The 16209-nt window shown below is 37.3% G+C and overlaps 1 protein-coding gene across 1 annotated transcript in view; it reads left to right on the top strand.

The window, feature by feature from the left end:
• Nucleotides 1-766: 766 nt before the first annotated feature.
• LOC149319086 (uncharacterized) overlaps nucleotides 767-16209 on the top strand; it is a 59840-nt gene continuing 44397 nt past the window's right edge. Inside the window, exons 1-4 of the mRNA XM_089507960.1 lie at nucleotides 767-844; nucleotides 12431-12525; nucleotides 14935-15013; nucleotides 15454-15543. Of these exons, the coding sequence (XP_089364086.1) occupies nucleotides 12433-12525; nucleotides 14935-15013; nucleotides 15454-15543 (262 nt within the window). The 5' untranslated portion in view covers nucleotides 767-844; nucleotides 12431-12432. The remainder of the gene's footprint in view (nucleotides 845-12430; nucleotides 12526-14934; nucleotides 15014-15453; nucleotides 15544-16209) is intronic.

The raw sequence follows: 16209 nt of genomic DNA, 5'->3' as shown, positions 1-16209 counted from the left end.
TGGGATATAAATAAAAGTTTTATTATTATTTATTATTATTTATTTATTGCTGTTATTAATTCTCTCCAAAAAGAATGGGGGAGAAATGTAATAGTGGGAGAAGGAATATTGTAGATGATATACCCTTTTCCTACTTTTTTTGTTGATATTAGTTTGATGTTATGGAAGGTTAAATTAAGTGACAAATAGATATGAAAGCCCCAGGGACCATAGTTTACTTTTAAGGCGGAACTCTCTCTTGCAATACAGCCAAGGATTATGGCTGATTAGGTTATTAGAGGATGTTAAATATGTGCACAATAATAACTTTGAGTTAAATCTGACATATATTAAGCAAGGACGGTTTTATGTTTAAATAACCAGAAGTTGACAGATGGTTAGGAAGTACTGGATGATAAGGTTTGTATGCAGTGATCTGGTAAATGCTATAAGCAATGGATGTGAATAGTTTTCTTTATTTGTTTTTAATGCTGAAACTTAATAAAAATTATTCATATATATATATATATATATATATATATATATATATATATCTGAAGTGGTGAAATTTACTCCATCCTGTCATTCATTTCCAAGTGGAGGACACACTTGGTTTAGTGGGGGTATACATGTTAGGGACGTTTCAGGAGACTTACATGCTTATTTCTTTTATTCCAAAATAATGCAAATAGGTCTTGCCCCCCCCCCCCCCCCTGCACATCCCCCTTTTGTTTCTCAGTGTCAGATGAATACAGATATTTTGTTTTCCTTTCTGCGGCATACTTCCAAGGAAAGCTTCAATGCCACAGCAGGAGGCTATTCTTATTGTTATACATCTGGGATTCGGAGTGTGGATTCTTTACAGGTAAGAGCTTTTACATGTTTATATAGCATTTTGACATAAATTTGTCAACATCAAATCCTTGAAAATAACAAGAGAAGCTTTTCATATTTCATATGCATTTATTGGTGGGTTCGATACATTTTTCTCTAATGAAGATTATTTTTATATAATAGCAATAATAAAATGACAGAGTTGTTGCAATTTGTATTTCATAAAGTGCACAATTTCTGCCTAATTCAGTTTTTAAATGTACCAAGTGGTGCAGTTATGGGTACCCAGATCTTCTGACATCAATGCTGAAAGTAATTAAGCCATCTATCATGTTATGAATAGAGAAATATAAAGACAGGGAGTGACTACTCTGAATCACCCAGCATACTTGTAAAAACACTTTTGCTTCATTTAAGTGTTACCTGTTTCAATGTTTCTGAGAATGACTGTCATAGATTGGCTTATTTGTTTTGTTTGTCTATTCTCCCTCTCCTTCAGAATGTATTGCTATTAAATGTTTTTACATTTTAAAAATGTTACTTGACAAGTACAATCGCTGTCATTTCCATGTTTTATCTCATTCTACTACAGTATGTTTAAAATTTCCACTCATGTTGTTATGGCAGATTGTGCCTGTATAGACCATGCTCTCCAGAGACCAACAAAAATGGTCTACAGTTTAGGCAATGATGTGATCTGCATCTAACAGGTAAACGGTTTGCAGATTGCTACAACACATTTCTGTAGCCATTTAAGCACTACACTATCACCAATGCTTATTCATGGCTACTTACTATCTAGAGAAGACCTATTGAAATAAATTGGCCTATTGAAATACAAATGTTTTGATCATCACTTGTATAGGATCCATTGATTTCAATGCACCTACTTTAGTTGGGTCTAACTTTAGATTTAGCTCTTAATATGTAAGCTGATATTTGCTAATGATCACTTGCTAAAGGGTTACATAGGTTTGACACACCTCTGTATTCTCCATGAAGCAAATGTATTGAATTGGATTGTCAAAATACTATTGTCTCACACTTAGCCCACAAATATTATATTCTGATTTAACCTATTTGAATTTAGAATTAGTTTGGCAGTTGATTCCTTTCAGTACATGATAGAAGTGCAGTTGCAGTTCAGCCTTCTTCATGTCTGCTACACAAAAATCTCACTATGTTGGATGCTAATTTACTACAAGAAATTTAGGGAATTCTTGCAGTAGATAAGGAATGTTTAGTTGCATGAGGAAGTACTTTTCTCCTCCTTGCTCAGTTCAATCGCTTTCCTACGCAAATAGGGGGCACAGCCTGAAATGCAGATCCTCCACTATTGGGAGATGTTCTGCATGTGAATAAAAAAACTGATTGTCTAGGATTCTATCTTATACAAAGAGCTTCAACAGATAGAAGAGGATACTTGTTTAAGATCAGTACATGATAGAAATGATGACGAAAGGGACAAGGCTAGAATACCCACTTCCTTGTGTGTTTTTTCAGTGTGCAAAACACTGGGTCAAGCATGGAAACTGGTTATTACATGGATCAATACAACTGAGGTATTTAGAGGAATAATAATAAGCAGAAATTGAAATTATTTTATGAAATAACATGATTGTTGAGTAAGTTACCTTTTCATGTGTGGTAAGTACTGTTTATTTCTTACTTTAAGGAGCATAATTTTTATAGGCTCAGCTGGATAGATTTCTGACCATTTTTGTTTGCCAATCTTAAAATTGGCAAACATTGGCCCTGATCCATCAGCATGAGCTGCAACCATTCAGTGTGAGATGCCAGTTTTAGGAACTAAAGTTTCATTCAGTGTGAGCTGCCAATGTTCTGTGAATTGTACCCTCCCAACACTAAATCTCTTTTAAACACTCAAACCAATAAGAAGAAAATCTACTCATTTGAAATGTGGCACTGGAGAAGTGTGCTGAGGATACAATGGACACCCAAAAAGATAAACAAATGGGTTCTTGAACAGCTCAAACCAGAGTTCTCCCTGGAAGCCAGGATAATCAAACTGAAGCGGTTGTACTTTTGTCACATCATGAGAAGACATAATTTATTAGAAAAGACAATAATCTAGGAAAGGTAGAGGATAGTAGAAAGAGAGGAAGACCTCATGCCAGATGGGCAGAATCAATTGAAGAGATCAGGTCCTGGATTTTCAGGACATAAGCAGAGCAGTGGAGAATAAAGGGTGTTATAACAGATGAGATTACAAAATTAGAATCTGTGGATCTCATGCTGCAAATTGACTCTGAAAATTGGGTGGAAAATAGATTTCTAACATAGTCAAAATGTTGACTATGCTAGAAATCTATTTTCCACCCAATTTTCAGTCTCAGTTTGCAGCATGAGATCCACAGATACTGTCTGAATCCTAGCATAGCTTTAAATTTTGTTGGCCTCCAGATGTGAAAGAAGAAGTTGTATTGCAGACAGATAATATTGCAAACAAACCAAAAAGAAGCAAAATGTTATAAAGCAAAAGAGGAGCTTGAAGTGTATGCATGTAGAAATTACTTAATTCCCCAAATTACTGAATTCCATACAGCACCAACCCCTAACTTTACCTGGTGAGATTTATAGTGGCGATTAATCTCCATAACTTGTCTCCTTTGCAACACCAGTTTAAAGGAAGGCCAAGGCCTGTGCTGCAGGATATTAATGCAGCTGACTGCCCATGCTACTTTTATTCCTGCTGACTGATTACTGCCGCATCTGTGACTCTTTAAATTAGTCACAGCTGGGCCAGATAGGGGCCAAATAGCAGCCAATTGTCCAAAAGTTGCTTACAGACCCCATCTTTCTAGCTTTCCCTCCCTTCCACCTTAAACTGGGAAGGGACCAGATAAAATTCTTGCATCTATTTCATCCAGCAACACTTCCAGAGTCGTGTTAGAAAGAAAAAAGGCACAGACGTTTTGGATTTTAATTCAAGATGATAAATAGTTGAAATACTGTTAACAATATCATGACTGTATAATGTCTGTGTAATTTCATCACAAAAATGAACAAATCAGTGCTGATATTTATTAGCAAAGTCAAGTGCTTCCATTTTGAAAGTAAGTCAGTCTCAGGAATCATGCAGTGACTTTTGGCTCAGTTTCATCTTCATCTACAGATGGCAGTCTAGGAAATTCTTAGCCCCAGCTTGATTTAAGATATGGTATTCTTGTGACTTGGCTTTGTAAGTGACACAAAATCTCTCAGAGAGGACAAATGCAAGCTGATTATACTATCCTTTCTTCTTCCTTGACCTATTGCAATAGAAATATCACAAATCACTTCTGGAAATAATATGGGCTTGAACCTCGGAAAGCCACTAGAATAGATTTTACTCTAATTCCAAAGATATAGCACAGCAACTTAGAAATATTTTGGCATTCCCTTTGCACTACTGAATTTGTGCATAGATGGCACAATGTTCCTGATCAATCTTAAACGTCAAGTGTTACCATGAAAAAAGTGCTCATTGTGAGTTCTGGCCTTTGAGAATTCTAGCATATTGGAGAATAAAGAAATAATCCAGTAGAGACACCATAAAACCAGTCAGAAAATACAGAGTAGTATAAAACATGTATGTCTTCCATTATAAAATATTTATTATTATCCAGTGAATTCTGAATGTATTCCCAAATGTTTTCTAGAAGAAATGTTTATTTCCCCAGAATAGAACCAATCCATTAAAAACCAATGTATGCTGCTTCTGCTTTGCAACCTCATGATTTACTAAAAATGCCATGATTTTATTTTTCTGGTACCAATAAGATACATTGGTTGGGGCAGAAAAATACTGCTTTTGCAAAAATAATTAGATTTGCTGGGATATATAACTGGTAATTTCCACTTATCTTTATTTACTGGGGAGATCCAGGTCTCCTTGGTGATGCTATTCTGAATTGAGGTCACATTATGTTTGCCACAATCAAAGCTCTCCGTGACATTTTACTCCTATTGCCATTCATACTCGGGGGGGGGGGGGTGGTGGTGGTGGTGGTGGTGGTGGTGGTGGTGGCAATAGGGATAAAATACCAAGAGAGATTTGATCATGGCAGGAGATGGGGAGAGAACAAGGTGGACGGATGATGAAAGTGGATGTAGGGGGACATGGTGGTCGCAGGGGAGAAGAAGAGGAGCAGGAGGCGAAAGAGGCAATCCAGATCGATCCAGTAGTGAGTGAGTAGGCACTGCGAAAAAGATGTGGTAGGTTACCTGGGGCAAAATACACCATCTTAAGTGGTTGTTTGGTTTCCCCTCTGCAAACTGCACTGAGTGCGGTCAGGAGGTGTTTGAACATCTATGAAATAATCCTGGTTCCACACCAGATTATATCATAGTGTGAATGAGCCCTAGGATATATATTAAAAAATAATTAGATTTGCTTTTGTTGTTGTTCCTGCTGTTTTTCAGCAGGAGGAGAAAATGCATATAACAAATGATTGAAATCTAGAGAAATAATTAATACAAATAAGTAATGTTGTAGAATTACTTAATAAAAAAAGTAATAAAAGCTTTATGTTTAGAATAGATTTATTTCTATTCTGACTTTTCCCCACAGAATCAAAGTGGATTACAACAAGAACATTAGAAAGAAAAAATAATCATACAATAAACATAAGCCAGAATACAAAACATAAACCTAATGTCTAAAAAGCAAGGAAAATATATATAAGCATATCGAGAGAAAAATACAAAAAACAAATTTCACATTATCAACATAATAAATTAAAATATACACTAATATAGTTAATCTAACTAACACATATCAACTTTCCCCTAGCAGCAAAAAATACATTTATTAATTTATTTGCTGACCAACCCCAGAAAAAACAAAACACAATGAGACAGGGTCATTTATTAATTTATTGATTTCTTCAGAGAACTGCAACTAATGTGGGAGCAGCTTCAGCAGGAGGTCTTTTCTCCAGACCACCTCAGCAACTTCCCCTGGGGCTGAGCCTCAATGGGAACCCAAAAACTGGGTACTCTTTGGCTGGCCCACATCAGGAAGACCAACCAGAAAGTCCCTCTCCTCATCCCTAAGGATTAAAGAGAGGGTTCATCCTTCAGGCCAGCCTCAAGGGCTATCTCTTTCTGCACCTCCCTGGTCCTAAGACCAAAAGAGGTAGTTTCATAGACCTCCCTTCCACCAAAATGGTGACCTAGGTGCTCACCAAACTCTCCCCCCACTCTTGCCAAATGACAATCTATTTAGACACCACCCTAACCAACTTTTTAAGTTCGTCTGGGAACAGAATGGGGTAGGTAAAAAAAATCCCATGGAAAAGGGAAAAATTCCTACCCAGCCCAGAAGCAACAAAGAAACTTCATACTGTACCGGTAATGAGAGGGTGGGTCGACTGCTTGAACCACAATGAGGAGCTGGGGGAGGCAGGGTTCTGACCATATTCCCTAGCCTCCTCTCATTACACAAAACTGCCTATGTGTGATTTAATATATAGCTGCCTTGGGTCCCACTGTGGGAGAAAGGTGGGCTACAAATCAAATCAATAAATAAAATGTCTTCCTGTTCCAGGAAGACCAGCATCTTAAACTACCCAACATCTTTGATGTGGGGGTGATGCAAATTATCCAACTCAAGGCTGATATCCCTAGCTCCTGGAAACAAGCAGAAATAGTTGTGATTCATAAAGAAGGAAAAGACCCTTTGGACATAGCAAATTATAGACCGATATCATTATTAAATAATGATTATAAAATTTTTGCATCAATTTTGGCTAAAAGATTGAAAAAATGTTTATCAGACCTAATTGGAGAAGATCAAAGAGGCTTTATGCCAAATAGACATATAAGAGACAACATTAGAATCATTTTGGACACATTGGAATTTTACAAAATACATAACGATAAAAAATTAGGATTGTTGTTTATAGACTTTGAAAAAGCCTTTGATTCAGTTAACTGGAAAACATTACTAAAATTGATGCAAGAAATTAATATCGGAAAAAATTTTTTAACCTGGATGGAGAAGATCTATAATTCCAAGAAAGCCCAAATTAAAATTAATGGTGTCAATTCAGATTTTATTTCAATAAATAGAGGCACACGCCAGGGATGCCCTCTGTCCCCACTGTTGTTTTTACTCATTATAGAATTATTTATTAAAAGAATAAAAAGGAATGAAAAAATTCAGGGAGTCAAAATTAGAAAATCCAACTTCAAAATAAGAGCTTTTGCGGACGATGTGGCGATAATTGCAGATGATCCAATAGACAGCATTAATAGCATTCTGGAAGAAATAGAACTGTTTGGTAATATATCAGGTTGTAACATCAATAAAAGTAAATCTAATTTCTTAACAAAAAACTTGAAGAAAGAGGAAGAACTATTACTACAAAGTATCTCAGGGATTAGCATTGCCAAAAAAGTAAAATATTTGGGTATTCAAATCACAAAAAAGACGACAGATCTGTTTGAAAACAACTATAAGAAAGTTTGGAGTAAAATTAAGGAAGATCTGATAGGTTGGAACAAATTAAGTCTCTCAATCACAGGAAGGATTTCTACAATAAAAATGAATATATTACCAAGGATTTTATTCTTATTCCAGACAATTCCTATAATAACCACAGATAAAATATTTACCACCTGGAATAAAGATATAACTAATTTCATTTGGAGAGGAAGGAAACCGAGAATAAAATTAAAAAGTTTGCAGGATACCAAAGAGAGAGGAGGCTTAAATCTGCCGAACCTTAAGCTGTACTTCGAGGCAAGCTGTCTGATGTGGTTAAAAGACTGGGCAACATTGGAAAATAGAAAGCTTTTAGAATTGGAAAGTGAAGGAAATAACTGGGGGTGGCATGCGTACTTGGCATATGGAAAAGCAAAACAAAATAAATCTTTTTTAAATCACTGCGTGAGAAAACCTCTGATCAGGGTTTGGGATAAATATAAAAGATACATCATCCCTAAGATTTGTGGTTGGATCTCTCCCTTAGAAGCATTTTATAGGAAAGAAATGAGAGGGGATACAAAATGGTTTAAATATGAAGATGTGTGGATGAAGGAGGAGGAGGTTATCAAGTTAAAACCTAGAGAGCAACTAAATAAAGAAGGATGGGATATCAATTGGTTTTTGTATAGACAGTTAGTAGAGAGATTTAAAATGGACGGTAAAATGTATGGTTTTGAAACGGATCAAGAAGACAAATTTTCAGATCTCTCCAGGATCTTACTAAAAGAGAATGAAAAATTGATTAAGAAATTCTATGCGGCACTCTTAGAAATAGAACTGAAAGACGAAGAAGTCAAAGATCAAATGATTAAATGGGCTAAATGCTTGGGTCACCCTATACAAATGTCACAATGGGAAAAGTTATGGAAAGATGTAAACAGACTGACGGTCGCCCAAAACATAAGAGAAAATTTTTACAAAATGTTTTATTTTTGGTACCTTTCCCCATATAAAATAGCCAAAATATATAAGACAAAAAAAGATTTATGTTGGAAATGCCAAAAAGAAAAAGGCACTTTTTTCCACTGCTGGTGGGGCTGTAGATTAGTAAAAGATTTTTGGAGAATGATTAATAACACAGTTAACTCTATTTTATGTACGAATTTTACCTTGAATCCTGAATTATACCTTTTGGGTCTGATGAATAAGGACATAAAGAAGGAGGACGAGAAAGTCTTATTTTACATGATATCGTTAGCAAGAATTTGTTTGGCACAGAAATGGAAAGAAAAGCAAATTCCAACAAGGGAAGATTGGTTACTGAGGCTATATGATGGTATGTCAATGGATATCTTAACAAAGATGATTAGAAATGAGTACGATGAAAGTGCACTAACAGAATGGAAAAGGGTTATAACATATTTTGAAGGGTTGTGGGGGAAAGTAGCAGTGGTAAATCTATGGAATAGGTGCTAGATGGATGCTGGCCTCTAACAAGAGGATCTAACAGGATGATAATCGGATATATATTATATATTATGATTCTTTAGATTATAGTACAAAGATTAGATAGTTGTATTGGATAGTCAATATTCTACTTAGATTTGGGATGGTAGGTAGGAAGTCATGGAGGATGAAAGAGAAATGGAAGAAAGATAGAAGAAGAACGAAAAGAAGAAAGAAGAAAGAAGAAAGAAGTATGAATGGGATTGTATTCCATGTAATATATTGTATGGGAAAGTATATGTGTGTATTTGAGCTTTTTAATCAATAAACTTTAAAAAAAAAAAAAAAAAGGCTGGGTGGAATATTTTTTTCAGTTACTTTAATGAAATAACATCTGAATTAGGCATATCATCAACTAGTGTTTTCTTGCTACTTTATATTCTAAGGCAGACATATTCCTACCCAGCTTTGGATATACTGAAATACAGGATTTTTAAAAAAAGTTTCTATGGAACAGCATAAAACAATGGCTTGAAAAAGAACTAAGAAGTCCATTCTCTGGACTACTCCTGCCTTCTTTTGGAAGCACTATGTCAATCATTGCTATTATTTCATTCACTAATTGAAAACACAGAGAGATGGGAGCAGACTTGGTTCTTAAAAAAATTATAGCATTATAGGTACATATTTTGTCTTTATGTTCTGGGTTCTACAAGGCCTAGTTATTTTTTAAAATCAGAAAGGAAGATGAGTATGTGCCTTAGGACTCCTCCATGAAGGAAAACTGTTTCCCTTGTCCCCTTGCAGGTTCCCGGGGCTTAGAGTTGGTATGACTGATGGCTCTGTTAACATGGGGCACCAATCCCACTTTCATTTTTTTACAGCAGTCTCTTCTCCAGCTCCTCCAGGTGATGGCAGCTTTCAGGTATTTCAGCAGCTATCCATATGCTGAACCCTTTAGTTCCTTTACCTCAACACCTCTCATATCACCTGGAGGAGCTGTGGAGACTGCTGTGAAAATTGATGGTAGAGTCACCATCTGTGTCTTGTTTTGAAGATGGATTTAAAGCAGGTAAGGGCATTTTCAACAGGTGCAGGAGCCAATTTTATTTCTGCCCCACAGTGTTCTCTGAGTCACTGGAGTGTGAGCCTCCAAACTGAGTGTGTGGAAGAGAATAACTTGAAGAAATAGTATCTCTGGGATGTTAAATAGTGCAGGGGAAACCTGTTATCTGTTTAAACATTACATGTGTCTTCTGGGGTTTCAGGGAAAAAAGTCAGTGCAGGGGACAGTGATGGCGTGAGAAGAAGTTATTCAAAAAGAGCAGTTACTTTATTTTATTTATATCCTGCCATTCTCTTGGGACAGGATCCAAGAGGACAATGGATGTTCTTTGCCCACCCCTAATTTAAGTGTATGATAGGCTTGGTTTGCCCTGCAGTCTCAGCCAGACATTTTGCACATGACCCAAATGAACCTGATCCAACTTGGGGTTTCCACTTAAGCTGGTTTCTTTTATTTTATTTTCTTCTTTTTCCTTTTTCTTGATGTATTGCTGCAGAACATTTTACTGATACTGGTAATGAATAAAAAGATGCAAAATTTGAGCACCTTCTCTGTTATATGTTGATGACAGATGTCGGGAACGTTTCAAAATCCATTATCTCCAATTCCCCACCCCTCTCTGTTACCCTCCTATAACACATATTGAGTGACAAAACAGACACAGAAACACACTCAGGGTTTGTTTAAAAACAACAATAACAATAAACATGATTTTACACCCTTTCAGAAGAAATGGAGCTGTCACAGGAGTTTATTTCATTAGACATTAAAAAAGAGAATGGATGCATCCTCCTCCTCCTCCTCATCATCATCATCGTCATCTGTCTCTCTCTTTTCAGAATATAAGCAATGAAAATGAAAATGAAAAGAGAAAGGATAATAGTTTAATGTATATATACATACATACATGTTTTGTGTTGTTTGTCTTCAAGTTGTTTCCTATATATGCTGGTCCCCAACCACAGGGTTTTCAAGGCAAATTTGTTCAGAGGAGTTTACCATTGCTATCCTTTGGGGCTGAGAGAGCATGACTTATCCAGTGTCACCCGGTGGGTTTTCATGGCCAAGTGGGGATTCAAACTCTCTTCGCTAGTGTCATAGTCCAGTACTCAAACCATTATACCATACTGGGTTGTACATACATACATAAGACTGCCTAAATATATTTACATACTATTGGAATGAAAAGATCCAAGAAAAAAATTGATACATATATCTTTTTCAGTATAATATAACCTATTTGGAAATGCAGCTTAACATTTGTCTGTCTCCTTACAAATCGGTATCAAACAAATGTACTGAAGTGTTCCCAGAAAATAGCATAACTGCATCATGTATTTTAAAGATAGCTATCCTTCCTTTTTGTAAATGGCATTGTACAGAAAAGTTAGTATACTTAAGGAGACAACAAACATTATTTGTACACACTGTCCCATATAATTTGGAGCATCTCTTTGCTTATTAATTGAAAAGATATGTCAATTCACAATTTTTGAAGGCCTAAGTATGTGTGTGGAGGGACATATGGTTAAAAACAATGCTGTTTAAGATGACTATACTAAAAAGACAAGAATAAAGAAAAAGAAAAAGGTGTTTGTTCTTGCTTTTTATGGTCACATTTGATGAGTTTTCCTAGCAACAGATTTTGCTGAATGCCAGGACAATCATGTTATTGTCAAAATCTTTTTTAGTTTGCAAAGACTGTTCAGACCAGTTATGAAGCTACTGCGATGTTGCTATTTGGCATGCTGGTTGTAGTCTTCAAGGACAGAGGGCAGTGTGTTGTTAGCACATATAATATGAATATAACAAAGGTACATATTCATAATATCATGCACAGATGCATGCCTGCATTCACACACATTCACTATGAGCCTCTACAGACTGGCCTGTGGAGTGTCTGCATGCTTGATGCTGTGACCCTGCCCCTATGGAACCATTTTGGCACACGCCTGCTTACACACGCATACCATGATGACAGCACTCTGGTGGATATGGCGCCCTTTAGAGCACAGGAAGGAGTTGCATTTTCTGCTCCTTTTTGGGTCCTCTGAATGTCGGATCGGGACCATGCCATGCAGTTGCCATGGCCCTGATCCAGGGCAAAAAGGGGAGGCTGCAGACCACCCCAAAGGGGTGGTCTGTATAGCCCCTAAAATACACAATTTAATGTAAACTGCCTTTATGTTAAGGATGAGTTTTTGATACAACAGATTATTTTGCTGGAGGAAGACAACAACTTTTCATTGTTTATCTCTTCTTATATTTCCTTCACCCATAAAATAATCTGACCCAGAGGTCCCTCAAGAACAGCATGGAAGGTGTCACAAAGGGGAAAGACAGAGGGCTCAGCCAACACTGATGTGGCATAAAGACCCACATGTGTACATATGCCACAGTGTATTGTTGTTAACTGCCTTCCTATTGATTTTGATCCCTGGGAACTCTGCTGATGAGACATCTCCAGCCCCCCTGCAAACTCCTGCAAACTCATATTTATAGAGTCATATTCATAGCCTCTTTAATAAAGTCCATCCATTTAGCATGTGGCCTTCCTGTTTTTCTACTTCCTTCTGCCTTTCCCAACATTCTTGTTTTTTTACAAATGATTCATGCCTTCTCATGATGTGTCCAAAGTATGACGGTCTATGTTTTGTCATCTTGGCTTCTAGGGATGTTTCTGGCTTGGTCTGTACTAGTACCCATTTGTTTGTCTTTCTGGCTGGCCATGGAATCCTCAGCACTCTTCTCCAGAGCCACATCTCAAGTACGTTGATATTCCTCCTATCTTCTTTCTTAACTGTTTAGGTCTCACATCCATACATGGTAATAGGGAATACAATGGCTTGTATGATTCTGACTTTTGCACTGAGTTATATGTCTTTGCATTTTTGGATCTTTTCTAGTTCTTTCATAGCCATTCTCCATTCTTAATCTTCTTCTGATTTCCTGGCTGCAGTCACCATTCTGATCAATGTTTGATCACAGATATGAGAATTCTTTTACTATTTATATTTCCTCATGGTCTAGTTTGAATGTGTGTTAAGTTCTCTTTGATCATTATTTTTGTTTTCTTTATGTCTAACAGTAAACCTGCCTTTGCACTTTTTTCTTTGATCTTACTTAATAGTTGTTCCAGGTCTGTGAGGTTTTCTGCTAGTATTATGGTGGTGTCATCAGCATGTCTCATATTATTGATATTTCTTCCTCCTATTTTCACTCCTCCTTCTTCCATGTCCAAGCCTGCTTTCTTTACAATATGTTCTGCATATAAATTGAAGAGATAGGGTGATAGAATGTAGCCTTGTCTGACTCCTTTGCCAATTGGGAACGATTTTGTTTCTCCATGTTCTGTTATGATAGGAGTACAGATTTCTCATAAGGACTATCAGATGTGTTGGCATTCCCATGTCTTTAAGGAAGTTCCATAGCCTTCTATGATCTATGCAGTCAAAGGCTTTGAACTTTCCTTTGATTTTTCGGATCTTGTGGAACAGGTCTGTCATTCTTCCCTTTTTGTTGTTGCCACAGTAAATCTATGCAAACCCCAAGCAGAATGGTAAAATTGTACAACACATGGCAGTTATTGGGTGCCATTTCACAATACACAATACAAGATGCATAATAAGGCACAATGTGCACCTTGCTAAGACAAGTGATAGATGAACATGCTGTCTGCACAACTCCACTTCTGTTAATATCATCAGAATACCTTCATTACACAATGGTGACATTTTTAGCCAAACATTCCTAGTGTGGTTTACATGTAAATATGTCCCAAAGTGAATTCCACCCAGAATCATTTTAAAAAAAGGATTGTTTTCCGCTCCACTTGTTAAAAAAATCCTGCCCTTGTTTATAACAACAAAAAAACTTTGTCCACTAGAGGGGACTATTACATACAATGTGTGTGTGTGTGTGTGTGTGTGTGTGTTAGGGATGTTGTCAGATTAAAACCTTCATCTCCACTAACTAGCATAGCCAATGATGTTAGATGGTAGGTGTCACAGTTTAGGAAGAATAGAAGACTGAACATTGTTCTACCCATGGTGTAGAAAAACCAATCCATGTGTGCTAGACCATGCGACATCAATCCGGAGTTAAAAGAATCCGTTTTTTCTGGGTTCTTTTCCTGGTGCCCTGGTTACGTCACCAGTGCACCAGTGATGCATTCATGATGTAATGGATGCTCGGCGACATGCGGATGCTATATGCCTGTTACGTAAAGATGGTGGCACCTGTGTGGACAGGATGCCGTCATTACTCCACCGCCCGCACGTAATAGGGCTCGGGACTGTGCAATTGGTTTGCAGTCACAAGGCCTACTCTCACTGCCAGGATGTCACATTTTGGCGGTGTGTACCGGGCCTATGTGCATACAGGGTCAATCAAGCCAAAGTCAGCTATATGGGGTTTCCTGGTTTGCTCCCCTATGACTTGTCCAAACTGCTGTTTTCTCATGAACAGAGTTATATTATTGTGTTTGAATTCACTTCCTCCCAAGTACATTTTCCTCTTTTTTTGCTTAGTTATGTAGTCCTTGGAGCAGACCCTATTCTTTGTCTCTTCAATATATGTAGCTCTGTAATAAAATTATAAATGTTCACTAAAATTGGTCTTTTTGCTGATGATACCAAACTCTAGTTTCCATGTCAGTTAATCAGTACTGACACATGATTATTTACATCCACACACAGCCATCCCCTCACACATCCACATAAAGTCAGGTGTATCAAAATATTTGCACCTTTTATTTCCCCATTTTAATGTTATATTAGTCTAGACCTTATCTAATATGTATTATAAAAACTAGAGTGTGTGTTCTGGCTTTGATTCTCAATTGTTTCTTGATTTTCTCAATTCCCATTAATTCTGCAGAACCTCCTCTTGCATAATATTACAGAATATTTCTACCTTTTTCTCAACTCACAATTTATTTATTTATTTTGCAGAAGTGGGTAGAGTTGTAAATGGAAAGTGAAAGCAGGAAAACTTACTCGGTGAATATGACATGTTCCATTCATGATAGGAAAGTTAAGATGCAAGCAATTTGCTTTCATAGAAGAAAGATTTTGTTCAATATTGGATTTCCTCAAGAGTTTGCTAATGTAGTGCCTACTTTTGTTTTATTGACTTCTGTGTTGCCGATATGTTCTCTATGTATTTTCCTACTCAGGTGTCACATCATTGGCTGCATCATATGATGATTATTCTGATACACTATAGCAAAGAGAAGTTTCCATGCAATTACTATGGTGAGCAAAATGTATAGCCTAAGAGTAAAGCTGTATTCACTTATACATGCTTGTCACAGATTATCTTATCACTTGGAGACTTATCACTCAATGCACTTGCAGCTTAAGGCATACTAGTATTTCCACTGACAAGCATTGTGTTTGCTGTGATGTGGAGTAAGAAAAAATGTCATGAAAACTTGGGTATGCTGGTAGGCTATCTTCAGATTGATGAGTTACCCAGAGAATTCATTTCCAGATAACCCCAAAATGAGATGTAAACCTGAAGATGGTAACATTAAGAACTGTCAGAGAGAGATGGTTTTGTCCTGACAGCTTCTGAATACATTTCTGCCCTAGAAAGCATTCTGTTTTGTGCTTTTCCTGATTTCTGGATTATTCCTATTCAAATATGCATAGAATCTCATGCTATGCTTTTTTCTGTTTGTTGGGAATCCCAGTTAGCCAACTGGAATTAAAACAACTGGGGATTTATATGCCCCCAGAAGAGGATGATACGCCCATAGTGAATACAGAATTCCACCCACAAGGTAAAATTAACAATTTGGTTTCAATTCCTGCTTCTTCTTTTTTTAAATAATGCATCACTGAATCTTTGTAATACCTATATTACCCTGAGGCACTGTTATAAATCAGCTCAGGAATAAGTGTGCTTCATCCAAGGCAATGGTCTAATCCCATATTATAGCTAGTATTAATTTTGTTTTGCCTTGTATTGTCTACATGGAAGAGAGTTATGCAAAGACTGAAGCTCTACAATCTCCACCTTAGAAGTTAGACGCACTTTCAGAACACTGCATATAGTCAGATTTCTGCAATCTTTGGCATGTTACAGATCACCGGATTGCGGCGGTCTGCTTCCGCCACCGCTTGCAGCATCCAGGAGCTGCAGCTTCTAAACAGCGGGGCTCCCGGACACTCCGAGGAAGGAGAGCGGAAATTGCGCTCATTCCTGGGCCCCAGAAGTGGCACCACAAAGCACAAGGCGTGCTTTCGTGGCGTCACTTCCGCCGTGACACGTCTGGACGCTAGGCGTCCATGACATCAAAATGGCGGCGGCCGTGTGGAACGGCCGCCGCCATTTGTTACAGACAGAGTCCGTAACAGGAGTAGGGGCGTCTAGAAGAGACACCCCTTTTTTAAACTGGGACGTCCTAAGGACGTCCCAAATGGCTGTCTGTAACCCGCCTTTGTTT

Source organism: Sceloporus occidentalis, unplaced genomic scaffold (assembly GCF_023333645.1).
Source record: "Sceloporus occidentalis isolate IW3139 unplaced genomic scaffold, rSceOcc1.0.p SCAF_2, whole genome shotgun sequence".
In the NCBI taxonomy this organism is placed as follows: domain Eukaryota; kingdom Metazoa; phylum Chordata; class Lepidosauria; order Squamata; family Phrynosomatidae; genus Sceloporus; species Sceloporus occidentalis.
This window is presented reverse-complemented; position numbering and strand designations above follow the sequence as displayed.